The 20,180-nt window shown below is 52.9% G+C and overlaps 1 protein-coding gene across 1 annotated transcript; it reads right to left on the reverse strand.

Moving 5' to 3' along the window:
* Positions 1–5,410: 5,410 nt before the first annotated feature.
* Positions 5,411–18,109, reverse strand: CLEC4F (C-type lectin domain family 4 member F). The gene is made up of 6 exons (XM_062208706.1): positions 17,993–18,109; positions 16,711–16,827; positions 13,462–14,136; positions 7,384–7,535; positions 6,312–6,430; positions 5,411–5,821 (listed from the first exon to the last, which is right to left on the reverse strand). Exons 1-6 carry the CDS (start codon positions 18,066–18,068, stop codon positions 5,671–5,673), a joined length of 1,290 nt encoding a protein of 429 aa, XP_062064690.1. The 5' UTR covers positions 18,069–18,109; the 3' UTR covers positions 5,411–5,670.
* Between the last annotated feature and the right edge of the window lie 2,071 nt (positions 18,110–20,180).

The following is a 20,180-nucleotide window of genomic DNA, read 5'->3' on the forward strand; positions in this document are numbered from 1 at the left end:
GGACCTGGACAGCTGGGAAGAGTACAGAGGCTTTTCCTCCTGCAGGCTGTCCCTCAGCCTGGGTCTGTCCGCTGTAAGCTCTTGTCCAGATGCGGCTTCGTGGGTACTGCAGATGGTAAGATGTCCTGGGCAATTGAGTCACTGCCTGTCTTGGTCTCTGCTGCCACCATTGGTTTGGTCTATTTCTGATTCTCATTGAGTATTTCAGAGGGAAATAAGGAGACTGGTAGATGCCATTTAAAGTAAAATTGTAAAATACACCAGTATTATGGTGCGGTGGGTTAAGCCACCTCCTGCGATGCTGAGATCCATTATGATCGCCCATTGCTCCACCTCCAATCCATCTCCTTGCTAGTGCACACAGGAAAGCGACACTTGGGCCCCTGCCATCCACATGGAAGACCCGGATGGAATTCCAGACTCCTGGCTTGTGGCCATTTGGCCACTGAACCAGCAGGTGGAAGATTTCTCCCTTCATCTCTGTAATTCTGCCTTCCAAATAAATAAATCTTTTCTTAAAGTGAAACTGCCCCTAATGCAGACTCTAAATGACACATTTTTTAAATGTAAAATTAAGAAAGCTGTTTCTTGGGGAGGATTAGAAGACTTGTAGTAAAAGTATCTCACCTCTGCTGGGCAAGATGGTGACATGGGGCTGGCACGTGCTGCAGGGCCATCCTTGTCCGCCTATCTCCTGCTGGGTGAGCTGCTTCCCTCCAGGCAGCTGCCACAGGTCAGGGCTGCTCTCTGTCCTCGGCACAATTAGCCAGTGCCCCTCAGGAATCCCTGCGCTAACAGGGCAGGAACAGGAAGGAAAGAGGCAGAACCTCGACTGCTGTGAGGCTGCAGGATCTGGGCAGCGGCTACAGGCAGAAGGCAAGGGGAGCAGAAGCTGCGATTAGACGGCTGGATTTTGAGAATGTAAAAGTTTGGGACTCTTTGGCATTCCTTAGACTTTCTAAAATCCTACCCTTTTTCACCTGTGCAAAGGGATCTACAGAGAAAAATCCCTGAAGTCAGGAAGGGAACAGCTGTGTTGAGCAGAGTGCAAAAAAAAAAAAAAACCCCAGGGCTCCAGGTGTCTTGTTTTTCTTTTAAGCGGCCTCCTTACCAAAACATCCCTCCCTGCACCTGGAGCTCGGGGCCCTGCCTCCAGGCCTCCCCAGCCCTAGGTAGGAAAAGGCCTTGAGGGTGAGGAAGTTGGTGTCATTTCTGAAAATGGAGCTGTCTCCTTGGCAGCTTCTGCCATCACTGGTACCTGGCAGGCAACACACAGCAGCAGAGGCCCCAGGCCATTTGCTGCAGGCCAGGTTCAAGGCAGGGTCAGAAACGCCTCTAGCTACTCCAAGCAGGTACCAGGGGATTCGATTCAGGTGCTTACACAATTGTTGGTAGGTCTGGAGGGGCAGGAGGAGCTCTGAGTTGGAGAACACTCCGCCGAAGCTGCGGTCCTGGGCCTGGGAAGCTCCCGCTGCTGCAGCTGTCCCCCAACGCCATGGTGCTGGGCGAGTGCCAGCTCCCACCACTTTACCTCCCACAGAAAATAGACCAAAGGACAGGAAGCCAAGATTGGCCGGGGTGTCACACAACTGTTGCCAATAAAGAAATCATCTTAGCTGCCTTCCGGAACCCTGGGGACGGGGGTCCTGGAACATGGAGCCTCTGCAGTGCTGAAAGGCAATCTCCGAGAAAGGGAGGAAAGAAGGGGGTGAGGCAGCCAATCCCAGTCTTCCATCGTGAGACACAGGGGCATGGAGAAGCTGCCCACGCTCCCTCCCTTGCCCCGAAACCACCTCTTCTGCCTTTCCCCCGTTGGTGATCCTGGTCTCAGCTAAGAGGAACACCCCCGTCCTGGGTCTTCCAGGGCACCAGCGGTCCCTCTCCACACTGAGCAGCTGTGGGTCAGACACAGCTCCCCTTCGCTCCCTGGCTGAGTTCAAATGTGGAAGAGCAGCTGAAAAACAGCTGTAGCATGGTGAGACAACAAATACATTTTAAAAACATTTCTGTATTTATTTTCATCTTATTTGAAAGGGGGAAAGAGAGAGAGAGAGAGAGGTGAGAGGGAGGGAGAATCTGCAGGGTAAGGGCAAAGGGGAAGGAGGGCTGGCATCTCGCTGCTTGGTGGAGATGGCCCCTGAGCGCCCCTGCTTTCAATCAGGCCGTGCAGACCTCTCTGCACACAAAATACAAAGGGCTGGGCAGGGCTAAACCAGGAGCCTGGAACTTCATTCAGGTCTCCTGTGTGAGTTGCAGGGACCCAAGCACTTGAGTGATCATGTGCTGCTGACCAGGGTATGCATCAGTACGCAGCTAGAGCAGAAGTCGAGGAGCCGGGACTTGAACCAGGCACCCTGATATGGGATGCAAGTGTCCCAAGTGACATCTTTTTTTTTGACAGGTAGAGTTAGACAGTGAGAGAAAGAGAGAGAGAAAGGTCTTCCTTCCATTGTTTCACCCCCCTCAAATGGCCACTACGGCCGGCGTGCTGTGCCGATCCGAAGCCAGGAGCCAGGTGTTTCCTCCTGGTCTCCCATGCAGATGCAGGGCCCAAGCACTTGGGCCATCCTCCACTGCCTTCCCGGGCCACATCAGAGAGCTGGCCTGGAAGAGGGGCAACCGGGACAGAATCCGGCACCCCAACCGGGACTAGAACCTGGGGTACCAGCGCTGCAGGCGGAGGATTAGCCTAGTGAGCCGCAGTGCCGGCCCCAAGTGGCATCTTAACTGCTGTATCAAATGCCTATCTCAGGGTCTATCCCTGAATACAGGATTTTTTAAAAGATTTGTTTATTGGAAAGGCAGAGTGACAGAAGGATGGAGAGACGACAGAGAGAGATTTGATGCACATTTCTATTTCCTCCTCAAGCCCACTGTAAGTCATGGAACAGAAATAAATCCACAAGGGCAAAGGTCAGGTGTGAATCAACCGCAGACAAGAAATCTCAGCGAAATGTGGAAGCTGGCTGTGGAAGCCAAGTGATACCTGATACAACAGAACTGAGAAAATGGATCTCTAACGGGCAGTAGCTGGGGGGCTGAACACAAGGCAGGGCTTTCTGTGCCAGAGAAGCCTGGCAGACCCACAGCTCAGAACTCTGCCTCGCTCCTCAAGCAGAGCGCAGGGAAGGCTGAGTCCAGAGACACTGGAACTGCTAGGAGGCCCACACGGAGCTCGCCGCCCCCCCTCTGCCTGCAGCACCAAGCCGCACCCCTGCCGCTGCCCACACCAGAGGCTGTGCCCAGCACGGGCACGCAGGGGCCATCCCCACCCGGCAGTGAGATGCCAGCCCTCCTTCCTCTGCTCTTACCCTGCACACTGTGGAAAGCTGCCTGCTCGGCTTCTTTTTCCTGGGCAAAAGGCTGGGGAATGCCTTTCGGAGGGCCCTCCATGGCCACTGGATCAACTGGGATTAAAAGTTTAGGGATGCACCGATGAAAAATTGGGTGAGTCACCAACTCACACCCTTCGGTGAAATTCACCAATCATCAGAGCCTGTCCCACAAACACACCTCAACATTCCTGAAAAGTTAAAGGGGCACTTGCCCTACCAGGTAAGAAAACACATTACAGTGTGACCACAGGGCAGCTCTTGGGTGCAGCCATTAAGATGCCACTTGGGTTCCCACATCCCATGTTGGAGTGCCTGGGTTTGAGCCCTGGATCCACTTCCAATTCCTGCTTCCTGCCAATGCACACCCTGGGGGGCAGCAGGCAGTGGCTCAAGTACTCGGGTCTCTGCCACTTTCAGGAGAGACCCAGATTGAGTTTAAGGTCCTGGCTTTGGCCTGGCCCAGCCCTGGCTGTTGCAGGCATTTGGGAAATGAACCAAAGGATGAAAGATCCGTGTCTCTCTGCCTTTCCAATAAATAAAAATAAGTTTATTTGAAAAAAATTTAAACTACAGTTAATGTGGTCCCAATTAAGGCAAAAAGAGTTTACTGAATCCAATCAAGAGTCTAGAAAGAACCCATAAATTTCATATTGGAGGATGTTGCTTTTCAAATGAGTGAAAAGGAACAGGTTATGATTTAGTGATTTTTTTTTTGTAAAAGTAGATGCCTATCTCACAATATTCTCAAAAATAAATTCTAGGTGGATTAATAATGTCAGTGTAAAGCATGAATTTACTAAAGTTGTAGAAGAAACACAGCAAATCTTGGCTCAGAGGAGGAGTTTCTAAGATTGACACAAAGCTAAGAATCCATAAAGGAAAAGGCTGATAAACAGGAATTCAAATGAGTTAAAGTCCTGTTCAGCCAAAGGTATCGTGTAAGTGAGAACAGACTTCTATTTCTGGTCACAGTGGAGTAACTGGGCCAGTCCTTTACTGTAGCAGCTAGGAGACTGGACGGCACATGAAGCAGTTGTTGGACAACAGGCAAAGTTGTGATCAAGTTAGCTGTGCTCTGAGATAGCAGACCAGATAAGGAGGCTCCAGCCTACAGCACGGGGAGGAGGGTCCTAAATGGGGCTTCACAGTCTTGCTAGCTAAGGAAAAAAATAGGAGTTTGGGGAGACTGAGAGCACTAGAATGGGGGCATGGGAAGCACAGGGTATGAAGAGGAGGGAGCCATGCAGGATTCTGGGAATGTGCATGGGATGGCATCCACAGACCTGGCAAAGAACTGCTCAGGAGACTAAGCCGAGCGGGCAAGAAGCTGAGTGCCCAGACGGATGAGTGGAGGTCACAAGAACAGGCTGAAGCCAGAGACATGGCTCTGAGAGTCGTCAGTCTGAAGACGAGGCGAGCCCAGCCCTCAGGAGAGATTTGGAGAGGTTTAAAGGGCTGGAAAAATTCCAGAGGAACAACCAGACTGGCTAGGACTTCCTGGGATTTGTACCTCTTAGGAAGTCCCTACAGTTTATTAAACCTCACCATTTGCAACAAACTAGCTCAAAAGCCCTTAAATAAAGGCGTTTCAGGACAGAAGGGACATTGAGTGGTCTGTTTCATGGCATAGCAGGTTAAGCCACAGCTTGCAACGCCCCAACTGGAGTACTGGTTTGTGTCCCAGCTGCTCCACTTCTGATCCAGCTCCCTGCTAAAGCAGCTCCCTGGGAAAGCAGTGGAAAATGGCTCAAGTGCTTGGGCCCCTGTCACTCACATGAGGGACCTGGATGGAGTTCCAGGCTCCTGGCGTCCATCTGGCTGTTGCATCATTATGGGGAGTGAACCAGCAGATACAAGACCTCTCCCCCTCTCTGTCTATAACTGTCTTTCAAATAAATAATCTTTAAAAAAAAAACTCTCTCTCTCTCTCTCCTCTCTCCTCTCTCTTTCTCTCTTTCTCTCTCTCCCTTTCAAATCTTAGAGAGAGAGGACATTGAGGGAAGGAGGAGCAATCCATGGAGGAGGGAGAGTGGTGGCGGGCCCAGGGACAAGCAGCACAGAGCTTCCGTTGGCACAGTCTTTATTGAGGACCCACTGACTGCAGGCCTGTGCTGGTCTGAGGGGATACAGAGGCCCAGGAAAGCTCTTCATTGATCCCACGGGGTCCCATGCGGTACACAGGTCTGAAGGGGTTAAACAGCAGGCAGAGGCAGGAAGTGCAGAAGGCCAGTGGAAGGCCCCAGAGGGCAGGCTGAGTTCAGAAGCTCAGGAGAGTTCACAGAGGAGGAGGGTCCCACGCTGGCGACCGAGAGTGGACCCTCAGCTCTGCCCGCCCTTAGGCCATGTTCTGGCCCATGGGCTTTTTGCAGACCCAGTGAAAGGAGGCACCACAGTCCATGTCATTCCACTTCTGCTGCATCTGGACACAGTCTTCAGCCTGCCCATTGCTGTGTCGCCAGTTGTCTGGCTGGTTCTTGTCCCAAAACCTGGGAACAACAGGCCTTCATTCTGTTAGACAAAGGCAGTGTCTCTCCCCCCTGCTAGGTGGGACACGAGCTTCAGTGACATGGGTCCCTCATGCTCTGGTGGCCCCAGGATAGGGACAGGGTCGGAGCCAGGGGGGCCCAGAAGGTGGCTCTGCTGGGGCTGCCTCAGTTACTGAGGATCCAGGGATGGGGGCAGGGGCAGGGTTCTATGAAGCCACAATACCTTCCAAGGGAGAAGGGATCCCTTGGGACCAGGCCTGAGCAGGCTATAGGATAAGGAAAACAGGAAACACAACAATGGGAAGACCCCTTCACAGGCTGCCTGCCAGCCCCTCTATGGAGGGGTCCAGGTGAGGACCACAGCTGTGTCTGTCTACACACACCACACCCATGACAGTAATACCTGCTGAGCAGGGATATATATGAAGGACGGAGGCACACAAGGTCACTAGCCAGACAGCGCGTGGGACAGGGCCAGCACTGGACTCACGCTGTGCTCTGGGAGCTGCTGAATGGTGTCCCATCTGTCCAGCGCCAGGAGCCCTCCACGTCGCTGTCAGTGAGGCCAATCCAGTGGTAAAGGTTGCTTGTGAACTGCCCCAGGAATGCCTGCAGAGAGAGGCTTTGCTCTGTTTTGACCCTGGGCCATAGGAGCTGGTTCTCTGTCTCCCTGGTCCCAGGGGCCTGAAGGCCGCTTCTCTGCAGAGCTGGCCCCCTCTCTGTACCTTCCGTGCTTTGCCCAGGGCCCAGGGCAGCAGCCTAACCCCATCAGGAAAGCCCAGCTTCTCCCAGGAAGGCCGCTTCTCTGCAGAGCTGGCCCCCTCTCTGTACCTTCCGTGCTTTGCCCAGGGCCCAGGGCAGCAGCCTAACCCCATCAGGAAAGCCCAGCTTCTCCCAGGCTGACTGCTCCAAGATAGCCCAGCCCTCGATGAAGGACAACAACCAGGCCATCGCTCAGAAGGAGGATGTGTTTTCTGAGGCGGCCTGGGCTTTGTCAGGCCTACAGCACAAAGCAGAGCCCAGGGGTGGGTGGTTGTGTAGGCTGAATTGACCCAACCCACTGTGCTTTCACAACTCTGGCAAGTTCTGATGGGGACCTCGGCAGACGGGCCATCTGGGCAGCACTGCCTTTGGTGGTCCCCAGGCTCAGATAGGTGTATCTGGCCCTTCAGAGAAGCTGGTACTCCTGCTCCTGGACCCTCCACCGCCACTGGAATAAATGACCTTGAACCAAGGTGATTGGAAACGCAGCCTCAGAGAGAAAGCAGGGGCGTGGGACAGCACTGTGAGGGCAGCACCTGGGGCCTGATTCCCCCACCGCACCCCACCCCCGACATCCACGGGCCTCCGGGGGTCTCCCTTGCTCACTGAGGAAGTGGCTGCTTGCCACCTAGTGCTTCTGCCTCCAGTGTAAGGTGCTCCCCCGAACTCCATCAATATTTGCTCACTGACAGAGGAGACATGGAGGTTTTCGCCACACCCACTTGAGCAGGCAGGCCAAAGCACCCAAGTCCCACATCACATGCCAAGTCTACCAGACCCAGGCCGCGTGCGGCTCTGACCTGCTCCTCCTCAGAGGTCACCGATGCCAGGTGGGCTCCGCGGGATGCACAGAACTGCTCAGACTCGTGCCAGGACTTCTTGACATGAGAGAAGTAGTACAAGTTGCCCCTGTCCAACCTCCAGCCTTGCAGGAACAGCTGGAGAAGTTGAGCTGCAGCGAAGATTGAGGAGGAGAGAAGCAGGAGCTGATTCCCCACCTTCTCTGAGGCTGACCACTGAGACTCACAAGCCCAGATCATTCTTGGTGCCCAGAGCTCCAGGAGCAGGGCCTCAGAGGCCGCACTCCAACCCACTGCCTGGTACTCCAGGAAGCAGCCCGACTACGCTGGCTTGGTCTTTCCTGGGAAACTCAGCCCTGCTGCCAGACTCCTTCCTAGACTTCCTGGCTCTCCGCCCATCTGCCCTGTCTCCCAGCTCATGGTTCTCGCCTGCCAGTGCTCTCCACTCCTATTCCTGCCTCCCTCCCTGGAGACAGTGCAGCCACCCGCTGGCCTCACATGTTCCTGACTCCACCTCCACCCACATCAGCTGCCCACACCCATGGCCACTCCAGGACCTTGTCATCACTGCTCGGCCTGACCAAATTCCATTTTTTCCTTTTATTTTCACACATTAGAAAATGAAACATACTATACAGATGGTTCTTCATAGCAGATTACATGTGGGCCCATTCAGATTGCTGCCAATATTCTAAGTGCTGCCTGCAGGCCCTCAGTATAGAAGGTTCAATTCTTCTGTGTTTTGTTTCTTTTAAAGGTTTATTTATTTATTTGAAAGTCAGAGTTAGAGGAAGAAAGAAATAGATCTTCCATCTGCTGGTTTACTCCCAGCTGGTTGCAACAGCCAGAGCTGGGCCAGGCTGGAGCCAAGAGCTTCTTCCAAGTCACTCACATGGGTAGCAGGGGCCAGAGCACCCGGACCATCTTCTGCTGCTTTTCCCAGGCACATTAGCAGAGAACTGGATCGGAAGTGGAGCAGCCAGGACTTGAACTGGTGCCCATATGGGATACCAGCATTGCAGGCCATGGCTGAACCAGCTATGCCACAGCACCAGTCCCTCCTCTCTGTTCTTAAATTAAGTTAAATGGCATTGGTGTTCATATTTACAGACTTGAAATGTATGGCTCCTGTGCAGTTCTATTGGGAGACCAGCTGATGGAAGTCTTGGGCTCAGTTTTTTTTTGTTTTGTTTTGTTTTTTGTTTTGACAGGCAGAGTGGATAGTGAGAGAGACAGACAGAGAGAAAGGTCTTCCTTTTTGCAGTTGCGGCCAGCGCATTGTGCTGATCCAAAGCCAGGAGCCAGGTGCTTCTCCTGGTCTTTGGGCTCAGTTTTAACAAGGGAGACCCAAATGGCAGCAGGCTGGCTGCTATGAACTCGAGTTGTTTTCATTCTTTCCATCATGAGCTGTAAACTGTGGGTCACACAGTCAGACCCTTCTAGAAGAACTAAATCGAGTAACTGCAGGTATTGCCTGACCAAATTCTGATGGCTCGTCCTATGAGCACACACCCCGATTCTCTCTGCTCGCCAAACTTTCTCTGCCCACAGCTGTTTGCATTAGAGACACAGGTGGTCCTTATTTATTCATTTGTTCTTCTGCTCAAGATCCAGGGCACAACATCCTTAACTTCTATGGCCCAGGGATTGTTACATTAAGAACACTAAGACATGACGTACGCCCTCGGGGAACACAGGATCTTATAAATGAGACAGGAGAGAAAATGTGTTGAAGATGCTGTGAATAAAATCTTGGTGCACATTTGAACAGAGGCACAAAAGATGATCCAATGGTCTGCTTCCCCTGGGCAGGAGAAGTGGCTCAGGGAGGACGCCTTGAGAGAGATGTCACTTAAGAATGAGGAAGGGGGGCAGCACTGTGGTGCAGCGGGTTAAAGCCCTGGCCTGAAGCGCCAGCATCCCATATGGGTGCCAGTTCTAGTCCCAGCTGCTCCTCTTCTGATCCAGCTCTCTGCTATGGCCTGGGTTAGCAGTAGAGTATGGCCCAAGTCCTTGGGCCCCTGCACCCACATGGGAGACCCGGAAGAAGCTGCTGGCTCCTGGCTTCGGATCGGTGCAGCTCCAGCCGTTGCGGCCATCTGGGGAGTATACCAGTGGATGGAAGACCTCTCTCTGTCTATACCTCTCTGTAACTCTGTCTTTCAAATAAAATAAATCCTAAAAAAAAGAAAAAGAATGAGGAAGAGCTGTAGGTGGAAGGTGCAGAGAGGCAAGCATTCCAGGCAGGGGAAAGCATAGGCAGCAAAGCACGTAGGCGAGCAATGTTACAACACAGCAACTTGGGATGCTCAAAGTATCAGAGGTGGGAGAGGGCCTTGGGCAGGTTCACCGGCATTAACATACTTCCCACGTGAAGTTTGGGTTTTTCCCTATGAGCGAGAAAAGTTCTAAAGAACTGTGACATGCACAGATTGGACTGTGAAAGTTCCAACCTGCTGAACACCAAGTATAACCCAGTAGCAAAGGCTCAGGAGAGAGGGGCAGTGTATACACCAGGGGTGCTCAGAGCCTGGGCCCAGACCGGCAGCATCAGCAGCACCTGGGAACATGATAGAAACACAAACTTAGGCTCGCGCCAACCCTGCTGAATGTGAAATTGTTTTAGCAATCTGCAGGTTGGCAAGCTCTTCAGGTGATTCTGATGAACTCCAAAGTCTGAAAATCAGGAGTCTAAACTGAGAGTTGGCAAATATAGCCCACCAGCAGCTTCTTTTTATAAAAATTTTATTTATTTGTTTGCATGTTGTTTTTGGCTGTTGTATTTCTACAACAGCAGAGACCATCGAGCCAAAAGCCTAAAATAGCTACTACAATTTGGCTCCTTAAGAAAAAGCTAGACAGATGGTTCTTAGCCCTGATGCCTTTAGGACCACCTAAGGAGCCTTTTAAAAATATCTTCATGGGGCCGGCGCTGTGGCGTAGCAGGTAAAGCCACCACCTCCAATGCTGGCATCCCATATGGACGCCAGTTCTAGTCTCAGCTGCTCCACTTTGATCCAGCTCTCTGCTATGGCCTGGGAAAGCAGTAGAAGATGGCCCAAGTCCTTGGGCCCCTGAACCCGCATGGGAGATCCATAAAAAGCTGCTGGCTCCTGGCTTCAGATCAGCGCAGCTCCGGCTATTGCAGCCAACTGGGGAGTGAACCAGCAGATGGAAGACCTCTCTCTATATCTCTCTCTCCCTCTCTCCCTGTAACTCTTTCAAATAAAAAAATAAATTTTTTTTACAAAATCTTCATGCCCAAGCTGTATCCCACCCAACCACCAAAAACCAAATCAGAATTCCAGAGAAGAGTCCCAGGTATCAGTATTGTACAGTCCCTTGGAGGGGCTGGTGTGGTGCAGTGGATTAAGCCACTGCCTGCAACACCAGCATCCTACACCTGAGCGCATGTTTAAGCATCAGCTGTGTGGCTTCCTATCCAGCTCCCCACTAATGCTCCTGGGAAAGCAACAGAAGATGGCCCAAGTGCTTGGGCCCCGGACACCCATGTGGGAGACCCAGATGGAGTTCTAGCTCCAGGCTCCTGGCTTCTGCCTGGCCCAGCCTTGGCTATTATGGAAATATGGAAGATCACTTTCTCTGTCTTTCCCTCTCTTTCTGTTGCTCTGCCTTTCAAATAAAATAAAATAAATAAAGCATGTCCCCACGCTGGAGAAGCACTGGTCTCCACCAAAGCAGCAGCAAGGCCCAGGAGCAAAGGAGGAGGAGGGCAGGGGCGCTGGGAGAGGAGGAAGGAAGGGAGGCTTCAGGCCGCTAGCACCAGCCTGGGGACACAGCAAAGAGGCCGGGTGGATCCCGGGTGCTGCCCACCAAGTCGATCCCTTCGGCAATTGCTCCAACAGCCCTTCTCTTTCCCAGCTCCACGTCCTCCTTCACTCTTATCAAGTAGCCTCCTGCCCCACCAGAAACACCCAGCACTGAACAGGAACTCCTTGCTCCTGTTCCATCTGCAAACCTGGGAGCATGGACCGGCACACCGCTCCCCAGCAGCCTCCGAGGGGCAGCACCGCCCCAGCGCTCTTCACTTGTTTTGAACACTCATCTGTGTTTCATTCCTCTCGCTCTCCTCCCACCCCCATCCTTAGCCCCCTCCCACCTGGCTCCTTTCTCACATCCCCAGAGCGGGCCTAGTTAGCAGTGGGTTCCCACGGAAAAGACAGAAATTCCCATGGAAACACAAATGTTTTCCCGCCTTTCTGTCTCCCAGTAGTTGCCCCGCTGCCCATATTTAACAAACAGGTTCTGCAAAGACCCACCATGGTCTGCCTTGTTTTCAATCCCTCCCCCTGCCCAGCCCAAGCCCCTCACCTTAGCCTCACCTCTCTCCTTCCCTGCCCAGCCAGGTTCCTTGAATGACTCATTACCTGATGGATTCACATCCAGCTGACCAGGGTCGCAAGCCGCCCACAACTCCCCACGGAAACAGCATTCCCACGACTTAGGAGCGGCCCAGAGTCCGGGGTGCTTACTGATCCTCATCTTGGCCTCTCTTTGGCGTTTGCCCAAACCAAGCACCCCCTTCTTGAAATTCTCTCCTTCCTTGCTGCACCCCTCTTTGGTCCTCCTCCTGCCTTCAGAAATCGTCTCCGGTCTCGCTCTCCCGTCTGCCCGTGTGGAGACTGATTTCCTCTTTGGGCCCCGAGCCTTACTCTCACAATGCATTCTGTCCGCAGAAACCTTGCTCACTCTCATCGCTGTCTTGAGGCCACCATGTCTCTATTTGCAGCCAGCGCCTCTCTCCTGAGTGCCACACATCCTTGGGTCTCCCCAGAGCATCTCAGACACAGCGCACCCGAATCGCACCACTCTCTTCCTCTCATTCCACTCGGTCGCCCTCCTCCCTGATGCCTATGGGTAGTTCCTCATCTCCTAGAGGATGAGCCCCAAGCCCAGCCGCTGCCCACCTCCAGCCTGTGTCTCCCCGGGCTGGTCTGCCGGCCTGGTACACCCACCAACCCATTAGCAGGTGTGAAAGCTTTGTTTTGCATGAATTCCATGCCATATATACGTTGGAAACAGTGCAAGAGCCACTGCTCTGCCCCCTGCCTGCTGTGCTTCCAGCCTGCACATCACCCAGTAACCCTCTTGCCCACGTTCACTGCCAGAAGTTTCCAGAACCTCAGGCTTTTGTGTCTCCCTGCCTGCAAATGTATTGCTCTCTAACCCTGTCTGGTGGAGAATGTCTACCCGTCCTGCAGGGCTCATCCCCTCAACCAAGCATCTTTGGATCCTTGCCCCACAGAAGATCTCTCCCCACCCCTGGCAGATTCCTTCTCCCATCTTTCCGTGCTCCCCGTCCTAGTCCCTAGCCCCTTACAGCATCTGTGTGGTTTTGCTGCCATTATGCCCCATTAGTCTGAAAGCTGCCCCTGGGGTGGATGGCATGACTCACTCACTTTTACACCTGACACATCACACGCAGCCTCTCAGGAAACATCAAGTGAGCCCATGAACGCTGGGTGCCACTAAATGCATCCCATGAGTTAGCTCATTTGCTCCTCACGTGTCCCCACTTGGCGCATGAGAAAAGTGAAGCTCAGAGGCTGGCACTGTGGCGTAGCGGGCAAAGCCACCACCTGCAGTGCCGGCATCCCTCATGGGCACTGGTTTGAGTCCTGGCTGCTCCACTTCCGATCCAGCTCTCTGCTATGGCCTGGGAAAGCAGTAGAAGGTGGCCCAGGTCCTCCGGTCCCTGCACCCTCATGGGAGACCTGGAAGAAGCTCCTGGCTTCGAATCAGCACAGTCTGGCCATTGCAACCATCTGGAGAGTAAACAAGCAGATGGAAGATTCTCTCTCTCTCTCTCTCTCTCTCTCTCTCTCTCTCTGCCTCTTCCTCTCTGTAACTCTGCTTTCAAATAAATAAATAAATCTGGAAAAAAAAAAAAAAGTGAAGCTCAGAGATGGTGAGCAACTCACAAACACAGCCTTTGTGACAGCGAGAAGTCAGAACCAGGGCTGTGTGGCCCCCAGCCCACACCATCGTTATCATGCACCTTCACCATGTACCGTGGCACGGGCACACACACACACACCCACACATACACACACTCACTTTGGTTCTTCTGTAGCCGTTCCTGGGAAGCAACTGCGGCACTGAGGGTCTCCAGGCGACTCTGCTGCTCTGCGAGGCCCCCAGTGAGAGCTCTGGTGCTCTCTAAGTCCCCTCTTAACCTCTGGATCTCGGCACTGACCTGCTTCAGGCCACTCTCTAATGCTTGGGTCTTGGAGCCCAGGGCCTCAGCAGCCTGCATCCCTTGTCTTAAAGTCTCTATCTCTCTGCTGGCATTGTCCAGTTGACCACCTAACACCTGCATCTGGTAATTTAAGCTGTTGACATCTTCCAGTTGTGCCTTCAGCACTTGGAGCTGAGCATCTATCTGACCTAAATGGCCAGTTGCTAGCTGGGTCTCGGCAGTGACAGTGTTCAATTCTCCTTTCAACAAGTGGATGTCACTGGCAGCCCCTTCCACGTGGCCTCGCAGGACCTGGATCTCAGCACTGGTGTTGTCCAGGCTGGTGACCCACAGGGAGTCTTTCATCATCTGCACGTCAGTGCTGGTGTTTCCTGGGTAGTCGCCGCAGAGCACCTGCAGCTGAGATCTGACGTCATTCACTTGGCACACCAACATCTGGATCTCCCTTTGTGAGGTGCTGCGATTCTCCACGTGGCTTTTAAACACCTGAAAAGCCTCTTTTACTTCGTCTATCTCTCCAAAGATGCAGTGATCTGGAGGGAAGAAGTGGAGAAGGCAGCCAAAGAGACCATTAATCAGGGAAGCAATGAATGTATTAACCAGAGCATCCCAGGGAACCATGCAGGTGCAGCTCTGAGGATCCCTCAGGCAGCTCATCACCGCAGCCAGCAGACCCAGGGACAGGCCAGCTGAGGTGGTGGCCACAGCACAGCTATCACACAAGGACAAAGGGGTCGAAGGATTGAGATGCTGGCCTCCTGCAGACCAGCTGCCCCTGACGGGGATGTTGGTAGGGATTGGGCTATTTTGCCATTGTAATTGCTCAACCCAAAAGCAATTGATTCTATCATTTGGAGCTGTTGCAGCTTAATTCCATTGAGGTCTCAAAGTCCATGGATCATGATGAGGAGGCAAACAGGTAGCAATGAGGCACACGCTGAGTCCTAGGGAACACTGTATAAGCATGAAACCTTGTGGGTCACCACTGTCACCCTCTAAAAGTTGTGCAGACCACAAACATGAATTTTCCCATCACAAACTTCAGGGGTGAAAAAACACAAAGAAAAAAGGAAATAAAGCAAAACCTGTGCCCTGGGTGGAAGCACTGCGTGTGATCCCCAGGGCTGGGGTAGAGGAAGCCACACCTTGCAGGTGACACTGGACCTCAGCCGGAATGGTCTTCTAAAGGGCCAGCAGCACCCCAGCATCCCTGCAGAGCAGTCTGAGGATGTGGGGGACTTGAAGAAAAGGCCTTGGTCATGGTGGCCGGACAGGCAGACTGCAGCGCCACGCTGCCACAAGGCCTGTCCCTCTGGCCCCACCTGCGAGCATCCTCATGAACTGTGACCTGGTCCCCTCCTGAGCCCAGCCTCCCCTCAGAAGCAGGGAGGAGGACTCTGCAGCATGAACACACTGCTCCTCACCCCACACCGGGCTTTGAACCTGAGCACCCCAGTGTGGGGTGCAGGCATCTTAGTGGGCTAGGCCAAATGCCAAATGGCCCTTGACAGTGTGCAAAGGCCAGCCAAAGATCTTGCTTTATCAAGACAGTGAATCAATCAAGGCAACAGAATGTAGAATCTGGAAGTAGACTCACACAATGACTTTTAACAGAGGTACAAAAGCAGTTCATAAAAAAAAAGGGGGCAATCTTTAAAAAAATGGGGGGGTGGGGAGGTTTCAAAATGAAGCCCAGACCTAAAGATCAAACCAGAATCTGTAAAATTTCTGAGAGAAAACATAGCAGAATGCCATTGTGGACTTGGATTAGGTGAAAACTTCCCAGATACCAGACCAAAAGCACAATCCATGAAAGAAAAGATTTTGGTAAATTAGATTATAAAAATTGAGATCTGATGAAGAGAATAAAAAGTCAATCATTTCTCAGTCTTTTGGCTAAGATCAAGTATAAAAAGTCAGGAAACTGGGGCCAGCACTGTGGTGTAGCAGGTAAAGCCTCTGCCTGCACTGCCAGTATCCCACATGGGCACCGGTTCAAGACCCAGATGCTCCACAGCTGACCCAGCTTTCTGCTATGGCCTGGGAAAGCAGTAGAAGATGGCCCAAGTACTTGGGCCCCTGCACTCGCATGGGAGACCTGGAAGAAGCTCCTGGCTCCTGGCTTCGGATTGGCGCAGCTCTGGCCATTGCAGCCCTCTGAGGAGTGAACCAACAGATGAAAGACCTCTCTCTGCCTCTTGTCTCTGTATCTCTGCTTTCAAATAAATAAATAAATCTTTAAAACAAAGAAGTCAGAGACTAAGAAACTGCAAATCATATGACCAGCAGAGGCAAACAAGGTACGTAGTACATGATCCCTTTTGTATAAAACACTAGAAAAAGCAGACTAGTCTGCAGTTACGGCAGCAGAGCCGTGGGTGCATGGGCATAAGGGAACAGGGGAGAGGCAGCATTACACTTCAGCATTTGGGGGTGCAGGATAACAAATCTGTTTGTTATCTTGATGGTAGTGACAGTCACTGCGTATACATACTCCAAACTGACCAGACTGTATGCTTTAAATGTGTGTACTAAATTATGTGCCCATTATACTTCAATTCAGTTATCATTTTTGAACAAAATATTTCTTACTGCGAGGACAGTGAAACCCATTTAGGAGCCTAGAAGGGTTGGGGAGAAGCTAGTCCCAGGGTCTGGGCATCTGAACACCTTCGCTCCCTCCCACCTCCTCCACCTCCCCGTGGCTGCTCACTGTGAGGCCCCACAGGTAACTGCCCAGTAGCTGTCTCACAGAAGTGTGGCTTGAAGCCTGGGGCCTACGGCACAGGTCCTCGGAGTACAGAGCTGAGACACCCCATTCCTGGGTCAGCGCAACTCCAACCCTGAGCTTGGGAGAACAGGCTGCCCCAGGCCCACCTGGGATTCCAGGAGGAGGGAGTGGGCACTGAGGACCCTCTCCGATTGTTCCTCATGAGTCCCAGGTCTTGGGGAACTCCCCTGAGCTCCATGGTTTCTCTGTGTGGTGTGGGCCTGGGAATGGGGAGACAGACCCTTCAGGAGCAGAGAGACCTGGAGAATGTGCACTGGGGCCCTTTGGGCCTCTGTGCAAGGGGAGTCGGCAGGGCTAGAGTCATCTGGGGACTTACCCACCACAATGAGGGCCACGAGAGAAGAGACCACAGCCACGGCCACGAATGCCAAGGTGGCCTGAAGGTGCCTTGGAATCCTGAGGGCTGCAGGAGCCACTGCCATGGAGTCTGCCCCTGCAGGGAGAAGCCAGGGCCCAGGATGAGAGGCTGCTGGGTGGGCTGGCCCAGAGTCAGCCCCTCTGACAGTCTCCTGCTGCACCTGTCATCAGGTGCTCACAAAGAAGAGAGACGGAGCCATGCTGACCGTTCCCCAGGGCTGTCCGTGGCCCTCTGCATCTACAGAGGTTTCAGAGGTGCACGGGACACAGAATGTGGCTCAGAGGGAAAGGCAACAAAGATGTGGCTTGAATGAGAGGAGAAAAATGAGAGGAAGGTGGGAGAGAGAAAGAGGAGAGGGCAGAGCAGGAGCCCTGACCCTGGAGACTCAAGGCCAATCTTGCTCACGAATCCTGACCAGAGCGAAAGTCACAGCCCTTTGGGGTGGCACTGCCACCTCCCCTCCCCAGGCTGGCACAGGTCAGTCCTAGAGCCTCCATCTAGAATGTCCTGACAAGGGCTGTGCCTGAGCATGCTGGGAACTGTGGATAGAAACAAAGGGTCTTCAGAGAAGCCCACTCAAGGAGTGATCAGCTCAGAGTCCCTGGGGCCTCACCAGGGTGCACAGCTGGGGTTCAAAACCAGGTCCACCTGGGGCCAGCTCCGTAGGACAGCAGATTAAGCCACTACTTGCAAAGCTGGCATTCCATACCAGAGCACCAATTTAAGACCCAACTGCTCTGCTTCCCATCCAGCTCCCTGCTAATGGCCTGGGAAAATGGCAGAAGATGGCTCAAGTGCTTAGGCCCCTGCACCCACATGGGAGCCCAAATGGAGTTCCAGGCTCCTAGCTTAGACCCTTGCAGCCATTTGGGGAGTGAATCAGAGGATGGAAGATCTCTTTCTTTGTCTCTCCCTCTTTTGTAACTCTGTCTTTCAAATAAATTAAATAAACCAAAACCAGGTCCATCTGAATTCAGAGTTCACCTGCTTTCCCTTATTGGGGGGCTGTCCCAGAGGGAGAGGGTCTGGGGAGCCCTCATGGTGGCGTCTCTGGCTCTGAGCTGCATTTGGGCCCCCGTCCTCTGCATGGCTCCCTTCCTGCCCTTACCTCTTCACTCCACAAGCTGAGGCAGTGAGGAGGCCAGCTCCAGCCTGCTGGGCTCAGAGACACGGCAGGGGGCTGGGGGACAAGCAGGCCGGTGGTCCCTGACTGGGGGTGGGCCAGGCCCAGCGTCCTCACCTTGGGGGTTCAGGAAGACACCCTGGTCATCTGTGCAGAAGTGGACTGTGTCACTGCTCATCTCCATGTCCTTCATCCTCCAATGCTGCTCCCAGCCACCGGCTCCGGAAGGGCTGTCCTGCGGGCCAGCAGCAGGGGGCACACAGCCGAGACACCGGCCTTATATGCTTCTGATGGGGTCCTGCCCACCCTCCGGGCTCTGCCCACCCCCTGCTGATTCTGCAGAACCACCCCACTATGGCTCCTCCCCTCAGGGCTCCAAGGCTCACATCTGTCCAGAGCCTCATCCTCTTCTGCTTCCTCTTCCGATGAGCTCCTCCCTATCTGCTATCATCTCAACCTTAGACGTGCCCAGCAGAGCTCCCACCAGCCTGTGCTCCAGGGTCACTCACCAGCTCTCTGGGTGCTGGGACTGGCCACCATGGCGCATGTGGGCCTCTGCTTTGCAAAGAAAGCAAATGTGTGTCTGTGGCTGACCCTTAATCCCAGCCCCCGTCTCTCTGAAGTAAAAAGGACTGTTAGGGCCACCGCTGTGGTGTAGCAGGTTAAACTACCAGGTGCAATGCAATTAGCCACTCAACTTCTAATACAGATCCCTGATAATGCACCTGGGAAAGCAGTAGAGGATGGCCCAAGTGCTTGGGTCTCTGCACCCACAATGGGAGATCTGGATGAAGCTCCTGGCTCTTGGCTTCAGCCTGGCCCAATCCTGGCACATGCTCTCTCTCTCTCCCTCTCTCTTCTCTCTGTAATTCTGCCTCTCAAATAAAAAATTTAAAAAGGCATGGGGCTGGCACTGTGGCATAGCAGATAAAGCCACCACCTCTGACATCAGCATCCCATATGGGCACCGGTTTGGGTCCCAGCTGTTCCACTTCTAATCCAGCTTCCTGCTAATGACCTGGGAAAAGCAGCAAAAGATGACCCAAGTGTTTGGGCCCCTGTTACCCATGTGGGAGACCTGGAAGAAGCTCCTGGTTCCTGTCTTCAGCCTTGCCCAGCCCTGCATTGCAGTCATTGCAGTCATTGCAGTCATCTGGGGAGTGAACCAGCAGAAAGATTCTCTCTCTCTCTCTCTCTCTCTCTCTCTCTCTAGTTCTGCCTTCCAAATAAATAAATAAATCTTTTCAAAAAAGGAGGGGCAGTGTAGCAGGTGTTTGCAAGTCAGAGAAGAGGGTGTGGTGACTTACTGGCCACTCAGATCCTCTCAAGTGGATTACAAGAAAGGGACTGAGGTAGTATTAGAAAAATAGGGGCTGGCATTGTGGCACAGTGGGTGAGCTACCACCTGCAATGCAGGCATCCCATATTGGAGCACCAGTTTGAGCCTAGGCTCAAACTCTGCTTCTGATCCAGCTCTCTGATAATGCACCTGGGAAAGCAGAAGATGGCCCACGTACTTGGGCCCCTGCACCCACAAGGGAGACCTAGATAAAGTTCCTGGATCCTGGATTCAGCCTGGACCAGTCCTGGCTGTTGTGGGCATTTGGGGAGTAGACCAGCAAATGGAAGATTGCGCTCTCGCTCTCTCTCTCTCTCTGCCTCTCTGTCTGTTACTCTGCCTTTCAAATAAATAAATAAATACATCATATAAATAAAAATATGCAAAAGCACTTCAAAAAGCTTATGTAAAATGGAATTAAAAGATCAGTTTATTTCAGTGCAAGAATTTTTGAAATCCCTCCTAAAGCTTGCCCTGAAGCCTCTTCACCTGCCCGTATCCCTTGTGGCAAACCCGAATGGTAGGTCTAGTGTTTTCTTGAGTTCTCTGCATTGTTCCAGTGAATCTGGACACTGAGGGGTTGTCATGGGAACCCCCAGATTTGTAGTCTGCCAGGTTGAAGTGTTCACCTATACGACAGAGCTGCTCACCAGGGCCATCTGCCTCGGGGGTTACTGTACAAAAAAACTGTATTATTGGATGCCCCGCTGGTGTCGGAGAGTCAGCAGGTAGCCTGGGAAACCAGATTTGGGGTCAGAAGTAGAGTCAGAATGCACCAGGCAGGGCCCAGTTGATCCAAGATGTCACCCCCTCCTCCCGGCTGACCAGGTTCTCAGGACTCAGAGGAAGCTGAGGGACAAGACTGGGGCCCAGGTGCTGCTCTCCTGTGAGGACCAAGAGACTTCCAGGTGGAAGCCCTGCTGCTCCAGGGCCCATCATGAGCAGAGCAGGAAGGCTGGGTCCCAG

The sequence above is a fragment of the Lepus europaeus genome, chromosome 13 (genome assembly GCF_033115175.1).
Source record: "Lepus europaeus isolate LE1 chromosome 13, mLepTim1.pri, whole genome shotgun sequence".
Lineage (NCBI taxonomy): Eukaryota > Metazoa > Chordata > Mammalia > Lagomorpha > Leporidae > Lepus > Lepus europaeus.

Excerpts from the sequence above, each read along its gene's own strand:
- CLEC4F (XM_062208706.1), bottom strand. The coding sequence starts at position 18,068 with ATGAAGGACATGGAGATGAGCAGTGACACAGTCCACTTCTGCACAGAT. Across the intron at positions 16,828-17,992 it reads TGTCTTCCTGAACCCCCAAG|GGGCAGACTCCATGGCAGTG; the intron begins GTGAGGACGCTG and ends TTCTCCCTGCAG. Across the intron at positions 14,137-16,710 it reads CGTGGCCCTCATTGTGGTGG|ATCACTGCATCTTTGGAGAG; the intron begins GTAAGTCCCCAG and ends TCTTCCCTCCAG.